Raw genomic sequence first — 15,859 nt, forward strand, 5'->3', positions numbered from 1 at the left:
TATGTGGAACGTATGCAGTTTTGAAAGTGTGTTTTTCAGTTTACAGTTACCAATTTTCTTATTTCACAAATTCTGAGACAAAGAAGATATGGCCGCAGCCCTGACGGCAAATGTTAGTTGACAATGGGCAGAGCCCCACAGCAAGTTCAGCAAGGGGAAGGAGGCTCTCGACATGTGTTGGACGCTTGCAGGCTACTGGATCAGACTAACAAACGCTGCCTGCTAGAGAAGGATGCGCGTGGAGTTGGGAGGAGCAGGATCACGCCAAGCAATGTGCCGACACCCTCTCCGGTCTGGCAGCAAAGAGAGCCTCCTCACAGTTCTTATTGTATCTCACTTTGCCCAAGCTGTGGGGCACGAGATGAGAAAAGTGGCAGTGCCTGAGGAGTTCTACACTCAGTTATGACCTGCAAAGATTGTGAGCCTCTCAACTTGCAATTGATTATCTGTACTAGTTTAGTTATGTTTACGTTTTACATGCTATGGTTAACATGTTCCAAATGTTATAAGCTCCTTTAGTGGGTGGTCTGCTGACTGGTCTATGTAAAGAGACTTAAGTTTAAAGGCATTACGTTTAACAATGTAACACATGATACAAGCAGGGCACCATGGAGCAGAATCAGGACAGGCTCAAAGAAGGTTATAAGAGATTATCTTGTAGGGGGGGAGGGTAAGCTCAAGGGAACGGGGAGAGTTAGTGTTAGGGGGATGAATGACGTGAAGGACTGGTTGTGTGTGGAGGGGAGTATGATTGGGTTGAATGGGCGGGAGAGCTTGGAAGGCAAGGGGGGGGATCCTTCCACGGGAGGGGGGCAGGGAGTGAAGAGAAGGGGGGAGGGAGCGGGGAAGAAGTTGCTCACTGCACAAATGAAGAAGCTAACTAACACACTGTATGCTGGTACTAGAACTTCCTGGGGGGTTTGGCTGGGAGGCCCCCTTGGTATGAACCTCATGATATTTACTGAAAACTTTCGGCTATGGAGATTGCTTTTATATGGCTAGTTTGAGAGTGATATCACTAAATGTGGACGGAGTCCACTCACCAGTCAAGCGCTTTAAAATTTTACAGACATTACGGAAACAACAAGCTGACATCGCCTTATTGCAGGAAACACACTTGGGGAACGCTGAGCATATCAAATTGCGTAGAGATTGGGTGGGGGAAGTATACTACGCCTCTTACAATAATAGGCAGAGAGGTGTGGCAATCCTATTAAAAAAGAACTTGGCATTTGAGCTGCACAGATTATATCAGGATCCGGAGGGCCGGTATGTAATCATAGCAGGCCTTTTGCAGGGACAGAAAGTAGCTATATGTAGTATATATGCACCTAATATATATTCACAGAAGTTCTTTACCCTGTTGGCTGCAAAGCTCACCACCTTCGATAACTACCCGTTTATACTGGGGGGAGACCTTAATATAACCAGTGACCCCTCGATAGACAGGAAACCCGCTAAGATAGTCAGCAAAGACCATGATGGGAGGGGGGTGAACTTCCTTATCAATGAATTGGGAGTAATTGATATTTGGAGATTATTACACCTAGAAGAGAGAGAGTTTACTTTTTTTTCTCACCCACACGGAGTCCATGCACGCCTTGACTATGTGCTGATAAGTCAATCTTTAGTGAGATTGACTGAGAAAGCAGAAATTGGCGAGGCGGTCGTATCTGATCATGCCCCAGTGTGGGTCCAACTGAGGTGGGGTGGAAAGGAAAAGATGAACCGTTGGCGAATGAACCCGGCAATGTACCAGGACCAGGCCTTCTGCAAATATCTAAAGCAGGTGTGGAAAGAATATGTAGAAGACAATTCAAAGCAGCCAGTAAATAGCAGAATCTTTTGGGAAGCAGCAAAGGCGGTAATCCGCGGAAAGATTCTGGCGTATACCGCTGCACTCAATAGGAAAAGGGATGCGGAGCTTCACGCACTTATAGCCCAGGTGCAGGGAGCAAGGAGAGAGCTTGTCCTCGCGCCCTCAGAGGTTAAAAGGTTGGAATACGCAGCAGCCAGAAAGAGATTACAGACAGCGCTAGATGCCAGAGCATTGTATGATATCCGTCTATATAAATACCGCATGCACAGATGGGGCAATAAAACGGGGAAACTGCTAGCAACCCTGGTGCGGCAAAGAAGTGGGAAAAGTTTCATAGGAAAAATTAAGGATAGACTAGGTAAAATTCAAACGGGGAGGACAGAGATTCAACAAGAATTTGTTCAATTTTATTCCTCACTCTATGCAAAGGGTTCTTTCTCAGAGGCCAGTTGTGAGAGTTTTTTTGCAGGGCTGAGATTGCCATCCCTTGCAGAGACTCAGGTGGCTAGTCTGAATAGACCAATTGAGGGGCAGGAGGTACTGAATGTCATTAAACAATTGAAACTGGCAAAGGCCCCTGGACCCGATGGCCTGGGAACAGAGTTCTATAAAATTCTGCAGGGTGAGTTAGTCCCTTCATTTGTGGCTATGTGTGAGGAGGTACGTGATTCTGGTGATATGGGTACTGTTCTGAACCATGTACATATCACGGTATTACCAAAACCCGGTAAAGATGTGGAGCTTGTAGGTTCTTACCGCCCTATATCCCTGCTGAACCAGGACATTAAGATCTTGGCAGCAGTCTTAGCAGCGCGTCTGGGCACAGTGGTCCCACATCTAGTGCATCAAGACCAAGTGGGCTTTGTAAAGGGCAGATTCGCCTCAGCCAACATACTGAAGGTCAGCCGCATTCTGTTGGAGGGCAGGAAAAAAGCAGGGGACAAGATCATGGCAAGCCTAGATGCCGAAAAGGCTTTCGACAAAGTAGTGTGGGAATACCTATTTTGGGTACTCCGCAAATTTGGTATTACAGGCGAGTTCCTGAAGTGGGTTCAGGCACTATATAGCAATCCCACTGCTCAAATTATAATAAATGACATGTTGACTCCTGTGGTGCGCTTGGGGGGAGGCACCAGACAGGGGTGCCCCTTGTCGCCCCTTCTGTTTATCCTCACCCTCGAGCCATTAGCGGCAAAAATCAGACAAGAGCCGACATTGAAAGGGGTTCAGGTAGGAGGTCGGGAATACCGCATAAATATGTTCGCTGACGACATGTTGTTACTGGTGGATGATGCATCCACAGGCATCTTCCAAGTGATGGACCTTATTAAAAAGTTTGGCCAATTTTCGGGTTTGTGCATCAACTTTGGGAAGTCGGAGGCACTTCCAATTAGTAACCCCTGTGCATGTGCCCAGATGTCAGATTTTCCGTTGGGATGGGCCAGTGAAGGGATCAAATATCTGGGAGTGTATTTAAGTGCAAGGGTAGACTGGGTGTACAAAAAAAATGTAGTGGAAAGACTGGAAGCCATTAAAAAGTTATGCAACAAATGGAAAGACCTCCCAGTCAGTTTTATGGGGCGAGTGGCTCTAGTAAAAATGGTCCTGCTACCGAAAGTATTGTATCCCTTACAGATGGTGCCATTATGGATCTGTAAAAAGGAAGAGAGCCAATATCGCAGCATAATTACTTCATTCATTTGGCACGCGAAAAGACCCAGAATCTCATTTGCTAAATTGGTGCTAGATAAAACACAGGGAGGCCTCCGGCTCCCCGACCTTAGAGCATACAACGTGGCAGCACTGATGCGCTGGATACATGAGTTATATTCCGGGGGATCGACTTTCTCCCCGGATGATTTTTGGGAGAGTTGGTGTGCTCCTCTAGACCCATTCGTACTTATAGACAAGGCTCAGACTAGTGGTCTTTGCAAGGTAAAAATCAGCCCATACTTGCTTGCACTGCGGAGGGCCTGGAAATGGTGGAAAGAGCTTGGTGGCACTAGGGGAGGAGTGAGTCCTTTTGTCACGTTGACGGGGAACCCAGACTTCCCAGCAGGTCTTGGAAACACGGTATTTAAATCTTGGAAAGCAAGGGGGTGTAGATACATTGGGGAATTCCGTCAGGTGGGAGAACAGAATTTCCCGTCTTTCGAGCAGCTCAAGCGTGCATGGAACTTCCCTAATACCCAGTTTTATGCTTTTTTGCAAGCCAGGGACTATGTACTGTCAATAGAACGTAAAAACGGGGGCCCGGTAACCTTTAGTAAACTGGATTTAGTGCTTATGCAAGTGCCACCTATCTTAAACAAGTTGTCTATGTGGCATAAGATTATCAGGGACAATAGAAAGACTACATACCTGACACAACTAGCACATACGTGGAGTAAAGAAATTGGGGGCACAGTAACCGAGGAAGAATTAGGGACGGCCTTTGGAGAGCTTTGCAAAGTTACACCCAACGCTGCTTTGCAGGAGATACAATTTCGCATTTTGCACAGGGTTCACATCTCCAGGGCAAAAGGGAAAGCATTAGGGCTGTGGACAGATGATCAATGTGTGAGATGCAGGGCGCATGTGGGGACTCTGCTGCACTCTTTTATGGAATGCCCCAAACTGGATAAGCTCTGGCAGGGCGCTCTTACTCATATAGAACGTCTGGTACAAGCGGAATTTGACTGGTCCTACTCAGTTGTATACATGGGTAGCTCGATAAATCTGAGAGAGCAAGGGCTGAATGAGGCCCAATGTAAGTTCATTATAGTGGCCACCATACTAGTGAAAAAGTGTATCCTGATGTCTTGGATAGACAATGTCCCTCCCCAGCTCAATGTGTGGATGGGTCTTATGAGAGAAATGGCTAGCTGGGTACTGAAGACAATACAACCCCAGGCATCTACAGGTTTGCAGCAATATCGACTGATTTGGGGTAGAATCCCAGAGGCTGAAACCTTGCTAATAGATCCCTCAGCAGAGAGCAATTGAGGGCTAATTGATTGATTCTAAGCTAATACACGGAAAAGAGAGTGAAAGACATCTCCAAGCAGAAATCAAGGAGATTTGGAAGTGTTGGGTTAATAGCAGTGGGCAACAGGGGGGGGGGGGGAAGGGGGATGGGAGGGATGGGAAGTTTAATCACAAAAAAGTCTAAGGTGTTCTACAAAATTACAAGACATAGTCATGTAGCCTTTCTTGTGATATACCTGTGTACTGGTTATCAACATGTTTGTTGCTGTATCAGAGGAAGTCCCCCTATAGGGACATGTTTATGTACTTCATGTCTGTACTTTTTCCCTGACAATACTGTACACCAAAGACACAATAAAGATATTTAAAAAAAAAAAAAAAGAACGTTGACTGGATTAATTACATTTACTACAATCAACAAAGATTTATCAACTATACTAGAGATGCTGTCAAAGGAATTGCTGACCAATTGGATGCCACAAGCCAGATGGCTTGGGAAAATCGCTTAGCTTTGGACATGATACTGGCGAAAGAAGGCGGTGTTTGTGTCAAACTATTGTAATTATATTCCCAACAATACAGCCCCTGATGGAAGCATTACCAAAGCGTTAGAAGGACGTACTGCACTTGCTAATGAATTAGCTGAGAACTCTGGTATAGATACTACATGGACTGGATGGTTTGAATCTATGTTTGGGAAATAGAAAAAAATCATTCTATCTGCTTTGACTGCCATTATTGTTGTAATTGCTGTTTTTATGCTTTATGGATGCTGTATTATTCCATGTACTAGGAGGTTAGTTGAGCGTGTTGTTGAAACATCAATTAAGAAAGAACCCCAGGACAATATGTAATGTATGAAAGAATAATCCGTTGCAACTCACCACCTCCAGATTTAGACAATAATGATGCTGATACTGATTCTAATGATACAGCCACTACCAAAACAGTCACCATTGATGTTGCTACCAATACTGATTCAAATGATCAAAATCAAGAAAGTGAGGTGTAAGTTGTAAACTGTGGCTTTTCACTTATATATATAGCACTTCCATATATATATATATATATATATATATATATATATATATATATATATATATATATATATATATATATATAACCATATAATAGAGGTCTTACTAAAACCATAATAATCTTTTTCTTTGTCATTGTATGAAACCTATAATGGGTTATGGATACCACATTTAATAATTGTCCCATAAGTTACAGGAAAACAGACGCAACACCTGTAGTCTCACCTGTATTATACCTGTGAAGGCATGGCAGTTGCAATGGTGTTTGCATGCCTTCAAGGGGGGACTGTTAATATAGACCTGTCAGTTTCTGAAGGCCATGTTAAAGGCTGATCAATAGCCTGTCTAGATGTGTAACCAGGCCTCAAAAAGGTTAATAATTAAATGGCAATTTAGAAAAATTCTGGAACAGCAGTATTGAGTTGCTGAGGAAGTGTTAATACCAGCTGCTATGTGAAATGACCTTGTGAGATGAAAGAACAAGGAAGTATAGACAGTTCAGAGAAAAATATAAATATGTTTTTCTGAGAAAATAAGCAATGAACTAGATTATGTCAAGATAATAAAAGAGAATAAGGAAGTGGAAAATAGGTAAACAAAACCTGTGGTTGTGTAGGTCAAGTGAGAATGATCCTCAGTAATTAGAAGTAGGCCTATTTCTTGTAAATGGTGTATGAAGTAAGTGGTAATATCTAAATATGTCTGCTGATTATATGGAAATTCAATACGAATAAACAGAATAACAGATGGTTAAAAGAAGAAGTAGAAAATCGCATTTAAGGAACTAGCAAAAGGTGGAGTTAGTGATGTAAAATGGCAAGTACTCAATAGACTTCAATGTAAGGCTTAAACTATATAAGTTGTAACCAAATCAATAGGAATCAGAGATGTAAGCCTGAGTATTCACATTCTTGTGACCAGATTACTACTCTCTATGAGAACAAGCCTGAGGCCTGTATTTTGATTAATGCACCAACTTTATGCTGTATTGCCCAATAACCATAGTACTCTTATATTGGTAAGTGATGGATATTGTAATAATAAATTTGCTTCTTCTCATACAATCTAACAAGCCTTCTGTGTCTCCTCTCTTTCTTGTAATTATAACAGGTTCTATTTGCTTCAGTGTTGGACACTGTTAGCATCAATAGACATGTGTTAGACTGTATGATAGAGAGACAGGGGGCTAGGAGTCAGAGATCTATACAGGGCGTACACCATCGGTTCCACCACTTCTTGGCTAAGTGTCTATTTTGGGGTCCTCCTTTCCCTGAGCTAGATAACCCACTTCCTGGACAAGGACTTGCTCTGGGATTCTCTGTCAAAGCTGTGAGGGAGCTCCCTTCTCTCCCTCTCCTCACTATGTGTGGGCTCTCTCCCTCTGGGCTGGGGTTTCCTTACTGTGGGAGTTCTCCAACCCCTCCCCCAAGCCCCTCCCACCTGTGAGTGGCAGCTAGAGTGTATGGAGTAACTGAAACCTTCCTCCTATTCAGGTGTTCCTATTGCTAAGAGACACTATGTCTCTCCATTCCTGGAATTCCAGCCCATGTTTTCCTTCTTCCATTCTGAGCCCATATTCCCTCTTAATGCTCCTGTATGCCATTCCCAATGGAGGACAGAAGGCTCTAAGCCCTGGGACCATAGGCGCCCGGTATAAGAGGCTTAGCCCAACCGCTGCCCCCGCCCCGCGAGCTGCAGACTTTCACGGCCGCTCCCCAGTCGCCAATCATCTCCCGTCTCTGCCCTCAGCTGCCCGATAGCCCTCGTTCCCTTCCTGCTCTCGCCCTACCTTTAAATATTGTAATTTTCCTCAAGCGGGCGGCGCGGTCATTGCAAGCAGCAGCAGGCTCCAGCCTTCCCTCGCATGGCTCCACCCTCTTCTGACGTATTTCCTGTTTCTGTGAGCGCAAAACCATGTGAGAGAAGGCTGGAGCCTGCTGCTGCTTGCAATGCCGGCACTGCCCGCTCGAGGAAAATTACAATATTTTAAGGTAGGGCGAGGGCAGGAAGGGAACGAGGGCTATCAGCTGAGGGCAGACGTGAGATGATTGACGACGGGGGGAGCGGGGGGGCTGGAAGAAGGCAGGAAATGGCTGGCAGAAGGGAGATGGTTGACATGGGCTGCTGGATGGAGGGGAGGGGGAGGGGAGAGGAGGGTTGCTGGACATGGGAGGATGGCAGGGAGGGGAGAGGAGGGTTGCTGGACATGGGTGGATGGAGGGGAGAGGAGGGTTGCTGGACATGGGTGAATGGAGGGGAGGGGAGAGGAGGGTTGCTGGACATGGGTGGATGGAGGGGAGAGGAGGGTTGCTGGACATGGGAAGATGGAGGGGAGTGCAGGGGAGAGGAGAGTTGCTGGACATGGGTGGATGGAGGGGGGAGAAGGGTTGCTGGACATGGGTGGATGGAGGGGAGAGGAGGGTTGCTGGACATGGGTGGATGGAGGGGAGGAGAGAGGAGGGTTGCTGGACATGGATGGAGGGGAGGGAAGAGTGAGGAAGGAGATGAGATGAGGGAAAAGGAAGAGAGAAAAACTGCACATGGAGGAAGAAAATAGGCAGAAACTGGATCCACTGGACAGTCAAGTCTGTGGAGGACCCAGCTTTTACTTACGGATGTAGGGCAAGAAATGAAGAAGAAAGGCGGAAAGTAAAGAAATAAATGGAAAGGAAGCCCTGGAAACGGAGTTAAGAGGACAGATATCAGCAGAATCGGATACTGGGCCAGCATGATCAGAAAAACAAATTCACCAGACAAGAAAGGTAGAAAAGATCATTTTATTTTCATTATAGTGTTTGGAACAGTGGCGTAGCCACAGGTGGGCCTGGGTGGGCCGGGGCCCATCCATTTAGGGCTCAGGCCCACCCAACAGCAGCACATATTTAGTGCTACCTAGTGGGGATCCCAAGCTGCGCCAGCTGAAGACCTCCCCCTGATGGTGCTGAAAACACTGCTTTCCACTTCAGTAGTCTAAGCTTCCTAAGCTGCTGATACTGGCCTCATTGCATTGGGGGGGGGGGGGGGGGAGGAGAACATTTGGTGCCCACCCACTTCTTGACTAGGCCCACCCAAAATCTGCTGTCTGGCTACGCCCCTGGTTTGGAATATGTCCACTTTGAGAATTAGGTGCTCAACATTAAAAGTTTATATTTATTTACCTATTTATAGCATTTTATCCCACATTAAACATGAATTAGGGTGTTTTGTGGCTCTACACGTATCATATTATGATCCCTTGTTTCATATTGTTGACGGTCTGCATTTTCCATATGGGTGGTATATAGGTGTATTAGGTTCTGCCCAGTGTAATATTTATGGTACAGTAAGGTTCTGAGTGTGTTTTTGCACAAAGTTGTGCATAGTGATTTGCAGTTGAGCGATTGTGGTTAGTATATGCTTTGAGCAACCAATTTATTCTTTGACATATGATTCATATCTAATATCTAAATTTAATAAAAGGTATTAATTGTGACTTATTTTTATGGATTTAAGCTCCACCCTAACCCCGCCCCCTTTAGCCTCCCCAAACAGTTGGGCCACCGACTGCCTATGCCTGGGACCATGGTATGACCACCACAATAATTTATGAATGAAAGTTTGGGTGAGATATTGAAAAAGTACCTATGGGTAGGGATGGAGGAGATTAACTGTGGGATGGAATGGATCTTAAAGGGTATAGACTAGATTCCAATGTGGATGAGTGAAATTTCTATCCCAATGCAACTCTCTAGTGTTGATGCACATGGAAAGGGGTAACTTAGTGGTTACAGCATTGTGCTGACAAGCAGGGAAGCCTGGTTCAAACCTTGCTGCTGCTCCTTGTGACCTTGTGAGGCAGCATGGGCATAATTATACATATATAAGAAGCCATATTAATTGGTGTTTAAAAGTTTGGTTCAGTTCTGCAAGTGATGGAGGAATGTCATCTGGTTTAGATTATTTAGAAATTTTACGTTTGCCAGGCTAAAGGTTAGAAAGGTCAGAGAGAGAAACTTCTTTCACCCTTTGTGAGTGATGGATTGCTAAATGCTGGCACATCTGTATACTATTATGAATGAACAAGGCATGAGCCAGACATACTGTAGTTTAAAAAGTAGGCTGAATGCTGTTTAAATAATTTTAGATGTTCTTGATATTTAGAATATGTTTTATAAGGATGCTTATTTTAGAATATGTTTATTCTGTGTAGTTAATATGTAGAATACCTTTTTAAATCTAATGTTTGTTGAACTCTTTGCCTTATGTTCTGAGTAGGACTGCAGTGGTTTGACTTAGCCACAGTTCTGGCTGGTTCAATGTATGGAGCTGGTGGGTGAAAAAGGTCAGGAAAAGCCTTCTCCTTGATTGATTAGCTAAGTATAGGAATGGTCCTGAAAGTAATAACAGACTATATCTGTATGCTATTAAGTAAGACTGGCCCTTGACCCCTTAATGAATGCCAGAGTTCAGTTAGCAGTTAGTATGAAGTTGACTAGGAATATGAGAAATTAATCATAATGAAAATGTAAGAGACTGGTGCCATATTGTCTAGCTTGAGGGGCCCCAGGTCATAGGTCAGTTTGAGAAATATCAAACCTATGTAACTGATATTTTTAAAGTAATGATTGGCTGAGGCAAGGTAACCAATCTATTCTTTACCATCTGGAGAGTAAGGGGGGCTAGGAGGGAGATAGAACGGTATATAAGTGGGAGTAGAAGCAGCTTACGTCAGAAGGAACAGACAGAAGAAAGAGAGCTGAAGGAAGACAGACAGCAGAAGAAGAGAAGGAGCTGAGACAGAAGCCATAACATCCAGAGAGCTGAGAAAGAGAAGAAGAGAGCTAGAACTGATGTCCTGCTTTGTTTGCTGGCAAATAAAGAAGATTTCTCTCTCATTCTGGTGTGTGCTGTTTGACTCCTGAAGTACCACAGATTCTGCTAACACTAGGGGTAATTCATGCATCAATTCCTGCAACACTTGGGCATCAATACGAAACCCATCAGTACGGGGTAGAAAAAAAAATATGGTTTGCCACCCCAAATTCACTTCTTCCCTATGGTCTGCTCCCCTTCCTCAAACTTGCCCTCCTCCTGTAGCTCCTTCCTGCTCCAGGATTGTTAGTGCTGGGTAAAAAATAAATAAATAAAATAAAGGTCAGCCTGTAGATCTCAGTCAGCTCTTGTGGCCCTGCCCCCTCTGACTGCTGCTGCTCTGTGTGTGTGGGGGGGGGGGGGGGGGGGGGGGGGGGGGGGGACTGCCAGTGCCTGACAGCTGCAGCATGAAACTCTGTGCCAACAACCTTTTGCTTTCGTTTGTTTGTTTTCATACTGCTGACAGTCCTGAGGCAGGAAGGAGCTGCAGGAGGAGGGTAAGCTTGAGAGAAGGGGGCAGACCACCACTGGAAGATAGGGTGATAGGAGAGATACTGCAAGAAGGGGGAGAGATACTGCTGAACCAAGGTGAGGGGCAGGGAATGAAAGTAAAGAAAACTAGGCCAAAATATTAGGCCAATTTTGGGGTGGGAGAGGGTCTGATGTGGGGGCTGGAAGGAGGCAGTGCATGATATGGGGATGGGAGAACAGGGCACAGGGCTAAGGACTGAGGAGAGAGAAGGGTCTGATGCTGGGACTAAGAGAAGGGAGCTGAGGTCTGACACATGGTCTGGGGATTGAATTGATAGAAGCAGATTCTAGGAGAAAGGGGAAGATGATGGCAAATGGTAGTGAGATAAAGGGGTTGATGCTTGAGTAGTGAGAAAAAAGAGGAGGACAGACAATGTGGCAGGGGTGAAACAAGGGCATAAGCAGCAGAAGATGGAGATTGAGGGATAGAGGAATAAGGTGGAGATGGAGGGGTAGAGGAATAAATGTCTCGTGATACTACTGCTTGGGTATCACCTAATTGCCTCAGATACAACCTGGATTATAAACCCTCTTGAGGACAGAGGAATAACCAGTATTCCTGAATATAACTCACCTTCAGCTACTACTGAAAAAGTTGTAAGGTAAATCCTAAATTAAAAAAATGCCCAGCTGGTAGTGCAGCAGCAGTGAATGGGGGGAAGAGTGAGGTAGGCCCAGTGGGGATGGGGATGGAATTAAGGAGATGGAAAAATGAGGAAACATGGGATGAAGAAAAGAGCAGATACTGAACACCTCAGGGGGGGGAGGGAAGGGGAAATGCTGGACTATGGGATAGCAAAGGCAGGACCTTGCTACCCTGGGGGGGGGGGGGTGGAAATGCATTGAAAGTTAATCTAGGGTATCGGATATCCTCAAACAGCTTGCCCCTAGACAAGCTGAAAAATTAAACAAAGCTCTAATTTACCTGAAAAAATGGCTTTTGCATTTTGTATGGACAGGACTAAAATTCATAGATAAAATGGGTCAAAACCAGAACTAGAACAGATTCTCATGGCTGAGCTATGTTAGATGAAGACCTAAGTAAGGGAAGGGGAGGGGAACATGGCAGTGCTGGCCTGTAGTTACAGTGCTTTAAGCTTGGTGGCCCGATAGGAGGAGGTAAAAGGGCGAAGGCAGTGGCCTATAAGATGGATAGAATGATGGGGGAGATTATGGACATAGGGTGAGGGTAGGGAAAGGGAGATGACATGATATGCTAACACCTTGGGGGAGAGGGGAAGGGGATATATGGGGGAACATAGGGAAGGGAAGAGCTAAACTAGGGGGGGGGGGCAGTAGGATCTTGAGCCACCATGGGTGAGGGGCACATGGCTGAAAATTTGCATAGGGCTTTTGATACCCACGGGTTAATCCGGTGCATGAGAACCACCAGGTCTGGAATAGCTCTTTGAACTAAGACAGTGCCAGCACACCAGTTTAATAATAAAGCATTTTACTTAAATTACATTTGATACTTCTGGTTGCAACTAGTCAATAACTTGTCATATTTTGCATTCAAAGCACACATTTTAAAGCTTTATCAAGACAAATATTCAGCAGTAATCATTAATTATTAATCAGAGCTAAAGTTTTTAGGAAAAGTATGCATGAGAGATATTTGAATATACAATGCCACAATAATATATAAATCAATACAGTGCATCTTTACAAGAGATATCCTGAAAACCCAAATGATTCGTGACCCTCGAGGTCCACAAGTTCCCCATCCCTACACTAGATTTGTTTATCAGCAAACAAAATCTTCCTCAAGGTAAATGATGAATAAAGTCATGAAATCTTGTTACAGGAAAAGCACTTGATATAGAATCTTACATAAAGAACGTTTCCTCCATGTGAATCTTGGGACCCTGTTTACAAAGGCACACTAGCGTTTATTCAGGAGGGATGTGAATTTGTTTGAAATGAAACAGAACATTTTAACAAAATGTCCCATTTTTATTGTGCTTAGAAAACAAAATGAACGAAAGCCAATATAGGACCCTGGGTCCCTGCTGAAAAAAATGCAGCTTATGAATAAAGAAAACCTCCTTGTCAGATGCTTCTTATGTCATCTGACAAGTTTTCAAGAGGTAGGAGACATCCATAGTTGCTATTGTTCTGTTCTTCCTATTTCTATAGCACTTGTGGATCCAAGAACATAAGAACATAATTATTGTCATACTGGATAGACCGAAGGTCCATCAAGCCCAGCATCCTGTTTCCAACAGTGGCCAATCCAAGTTACAAGTACCTGGCAAGATCCCAAAACAGTATACAATACATTATACTAAAAATAAGCAGTGGATTTTCCCCAAGTCCATTTTATTATTGGCTTATAGATTTCTCTTTTAGGAAGCTATCCAAACCTTTTTTAAACCCGCTAAGCTAACTACATTCTCTGGCAAAGAATTCCAGAGTTTAATTACAAGTTGAGAGAAGAAATATTTTCTCTGATTCGTTTTAAATTGACTACTTTGTAGCTTCATTGTGTGTCCCCTAGTCCTAGTATTTTTGAAAAAAGTAAACAAGCGATTCACATCTACCCGTTCCACTCCACTCATTATTTTATAGACCTTTATCATATCTTCCCTCAGCTGTCTTTTCTCCAAGCTGAACAGCCCTAGCCGCTTTAGCCTTTCCTTATTGGGAACTTGTCCCATTCCCTTTATCATTTTCGTCGCCCTTCTCTGTATTTTTTCTAATTCCACTATATCTTTTTTGAGATGTGGTGACCAGAATTGCACACAATATTTGAGATGTGATTGCACCATACAAAGGCATAATGTCCTGATTTTTGTTTTCCATTCCTTTCCTAATAATACCTAACATTCTATTTGCTTTCTTAGCTGCCGCTACACACTGAGCAGAGGATTTCACTGTATCATCAACGATGATGCCTAGATCCCTTTCCTGGTCAGTGACTCCTAATGTTGAAACTTGCATTACATAGCTATAATTGGGGTTCCTCTTTGCACTTTCTCACATTAATCGTCATCTGCCAGTCTGGTGCATTTTGAATGTGTGACATACACTGGGCTGGAACCATTATGTTGTATATCAAATATTTAAAATGGCACCAGTTTCAGGTCAGTTGGCACTATTTCAACAAATAGCATCGCCGAATTAGGAATGAGTAGGAATTACTTCTGCCTCAGGAAGATTTGGCAGATGGAATAAGAGGTGGGATGGTATCTGGAAAGAAGAGGTTCCTTGTTTTATTTACAAGGTGTAATTTTTCTTGGGAGAAGGGACCTCTTTTTGTATTTTGTTTTCCATTTCTTTTATATTGTTCCAATTTGGTTTTATTGTATTTTTAAATAACCAAAGCAAAATGAATACAAAAAAGAAAAAAGAAACAAAACTAAAAATAAAGCAAAATAAAAACATATTGAAGCACACCTCTATTACTTAATACATCTGGCAAATTTATAAAGTCCAACTTATAAAGCAGAATAGGTTGTCTCCCCAGACTCAGACCGTGTGGAATTTCTGCGCTGAGGTGTCAAATATTTCTTCACAAATTGACTGCCAATACAACCAATTTGATTGAGGAGCATCAAGAAGTTGTTCCTGAATTTTATTCCAATGAAGGCATAGAGGAAGGGGTTCAGGCAGCAGTGGAAATAACCGAGGCTGGAAGTGATAGATTTCCCAATATCAATCTGAGTGTCCAGATCACAGTTTCGGTTGAGTACATTGAAACTTACCAATGTGTCTGTCAGAAGGACCACATTATAGGGAGCCCAACACAAGATAAAAGTTACAACCACGGCAATGATAACTCTCATAGCTTTATGCTTCTGGAAGCCTTGAGAACTGAGCAAGGTCACAATGATCCTAACATAGCAGTACAGCATAACACAAAAGGGTAGGAAAAACCCCACCACATGGAATAGGAAGCGCAAGGTGGCCCTCCAGTAACGAGCAGTGTTGGAACTGAAGTTATGCAGACATTCAATGGTATTGAACCGGATTTCATTCACTGACTGAAGAAGCACCAAATCTGGGATAGACAGTAGGAAGCAGAAGCCCCAAACTGCTAGGCAACTCATATGCACCAACAGTGTCTTGTGTTTTTTGTACATTTGCACAGCATGGACAATGGAAAGATAGCGATCAAAGCTGATGCAGACAAGCAGGAATATACTGGAATAGAAGTTGATCTTGAAGACAGAACCAATGATTTTGCAAAACACATCACCAAAAATCCAGCCTAAAACAGCTTGGACTGCCCAGAAGGGAAGTGTCAGAACCAGGAGGATGTCTGCAATAGCAAGGTGCAAAATGAAAGTGTCAGTACCTGTCAGAGTGTGCTTGTACCGTAGCATTACAGCTATCACTACAAGGTTCCCAATTAACCCCAGCAAGAAAACCATGGTATAAAATATCGGAAGGAAGATTTTATCAAAAGCTTGAATTTTGTACATTGTGCAGGGAGGAAGAGGGCAGCAACCGTTGGTGTCATTAGGGTACTCATAGTAACTGCTGTTTTCAAATAACAGATCAAAATCTTCATCATTCAAAGTTATCTTGGAATGCAGCTCCTGAAAAACAACAAGAAAAACTAAATGGATAATATATTTGGACTATAATATTTTTTATAACAGCATTTGTACACAGCTCTATATATGGGTTGCAAGTTAATTGCAGTTAA

At 43.6% G+C, this 15,859-nt stretch overlaps 1 protein-coding gene across 1 annotated transcript in view; it reads right to left on the minus strand.

Moving 5' to 3' along the window:
- Positions 1-14,591: 14,591 nt before the first annotated feature.
- LOC115476599 (C-X-C chemokine receptor type 3-like) overlaps positions 14,592-15,859 on the minus strand; it is a 107,605-nt gene continuing 106,337 nt past the window's right edge. The window contains exon 2 of the mRNA XM_030213055.1: positions 14,592-15,749. Coding sequence (XP_030068915.1) covers positions 14,646-15,632 — 987 coding nt within the window. The 5' untranslated portion in view covers positions 15,633-15,749 and the 3' untranslated portion in view covers positions 14,592-14,645. The remainder of the gene's footprint in view (positions 15,750-15,859) is intronic.

This window comes from Microcaecilia unicolor, chromosome 8, assembly GCF_901765095.1.
Source record: "Microcaecilia unicolor chromosome 8, aMicUni1.1, whole genome shotgun sequence".
Lineage (NCBI taxonomy): Eukaryota > Metazoa > Chordata > Amphibia > Gymnophiona > Siphonopidae > Microcaecilia > Microcaecilia unicolor.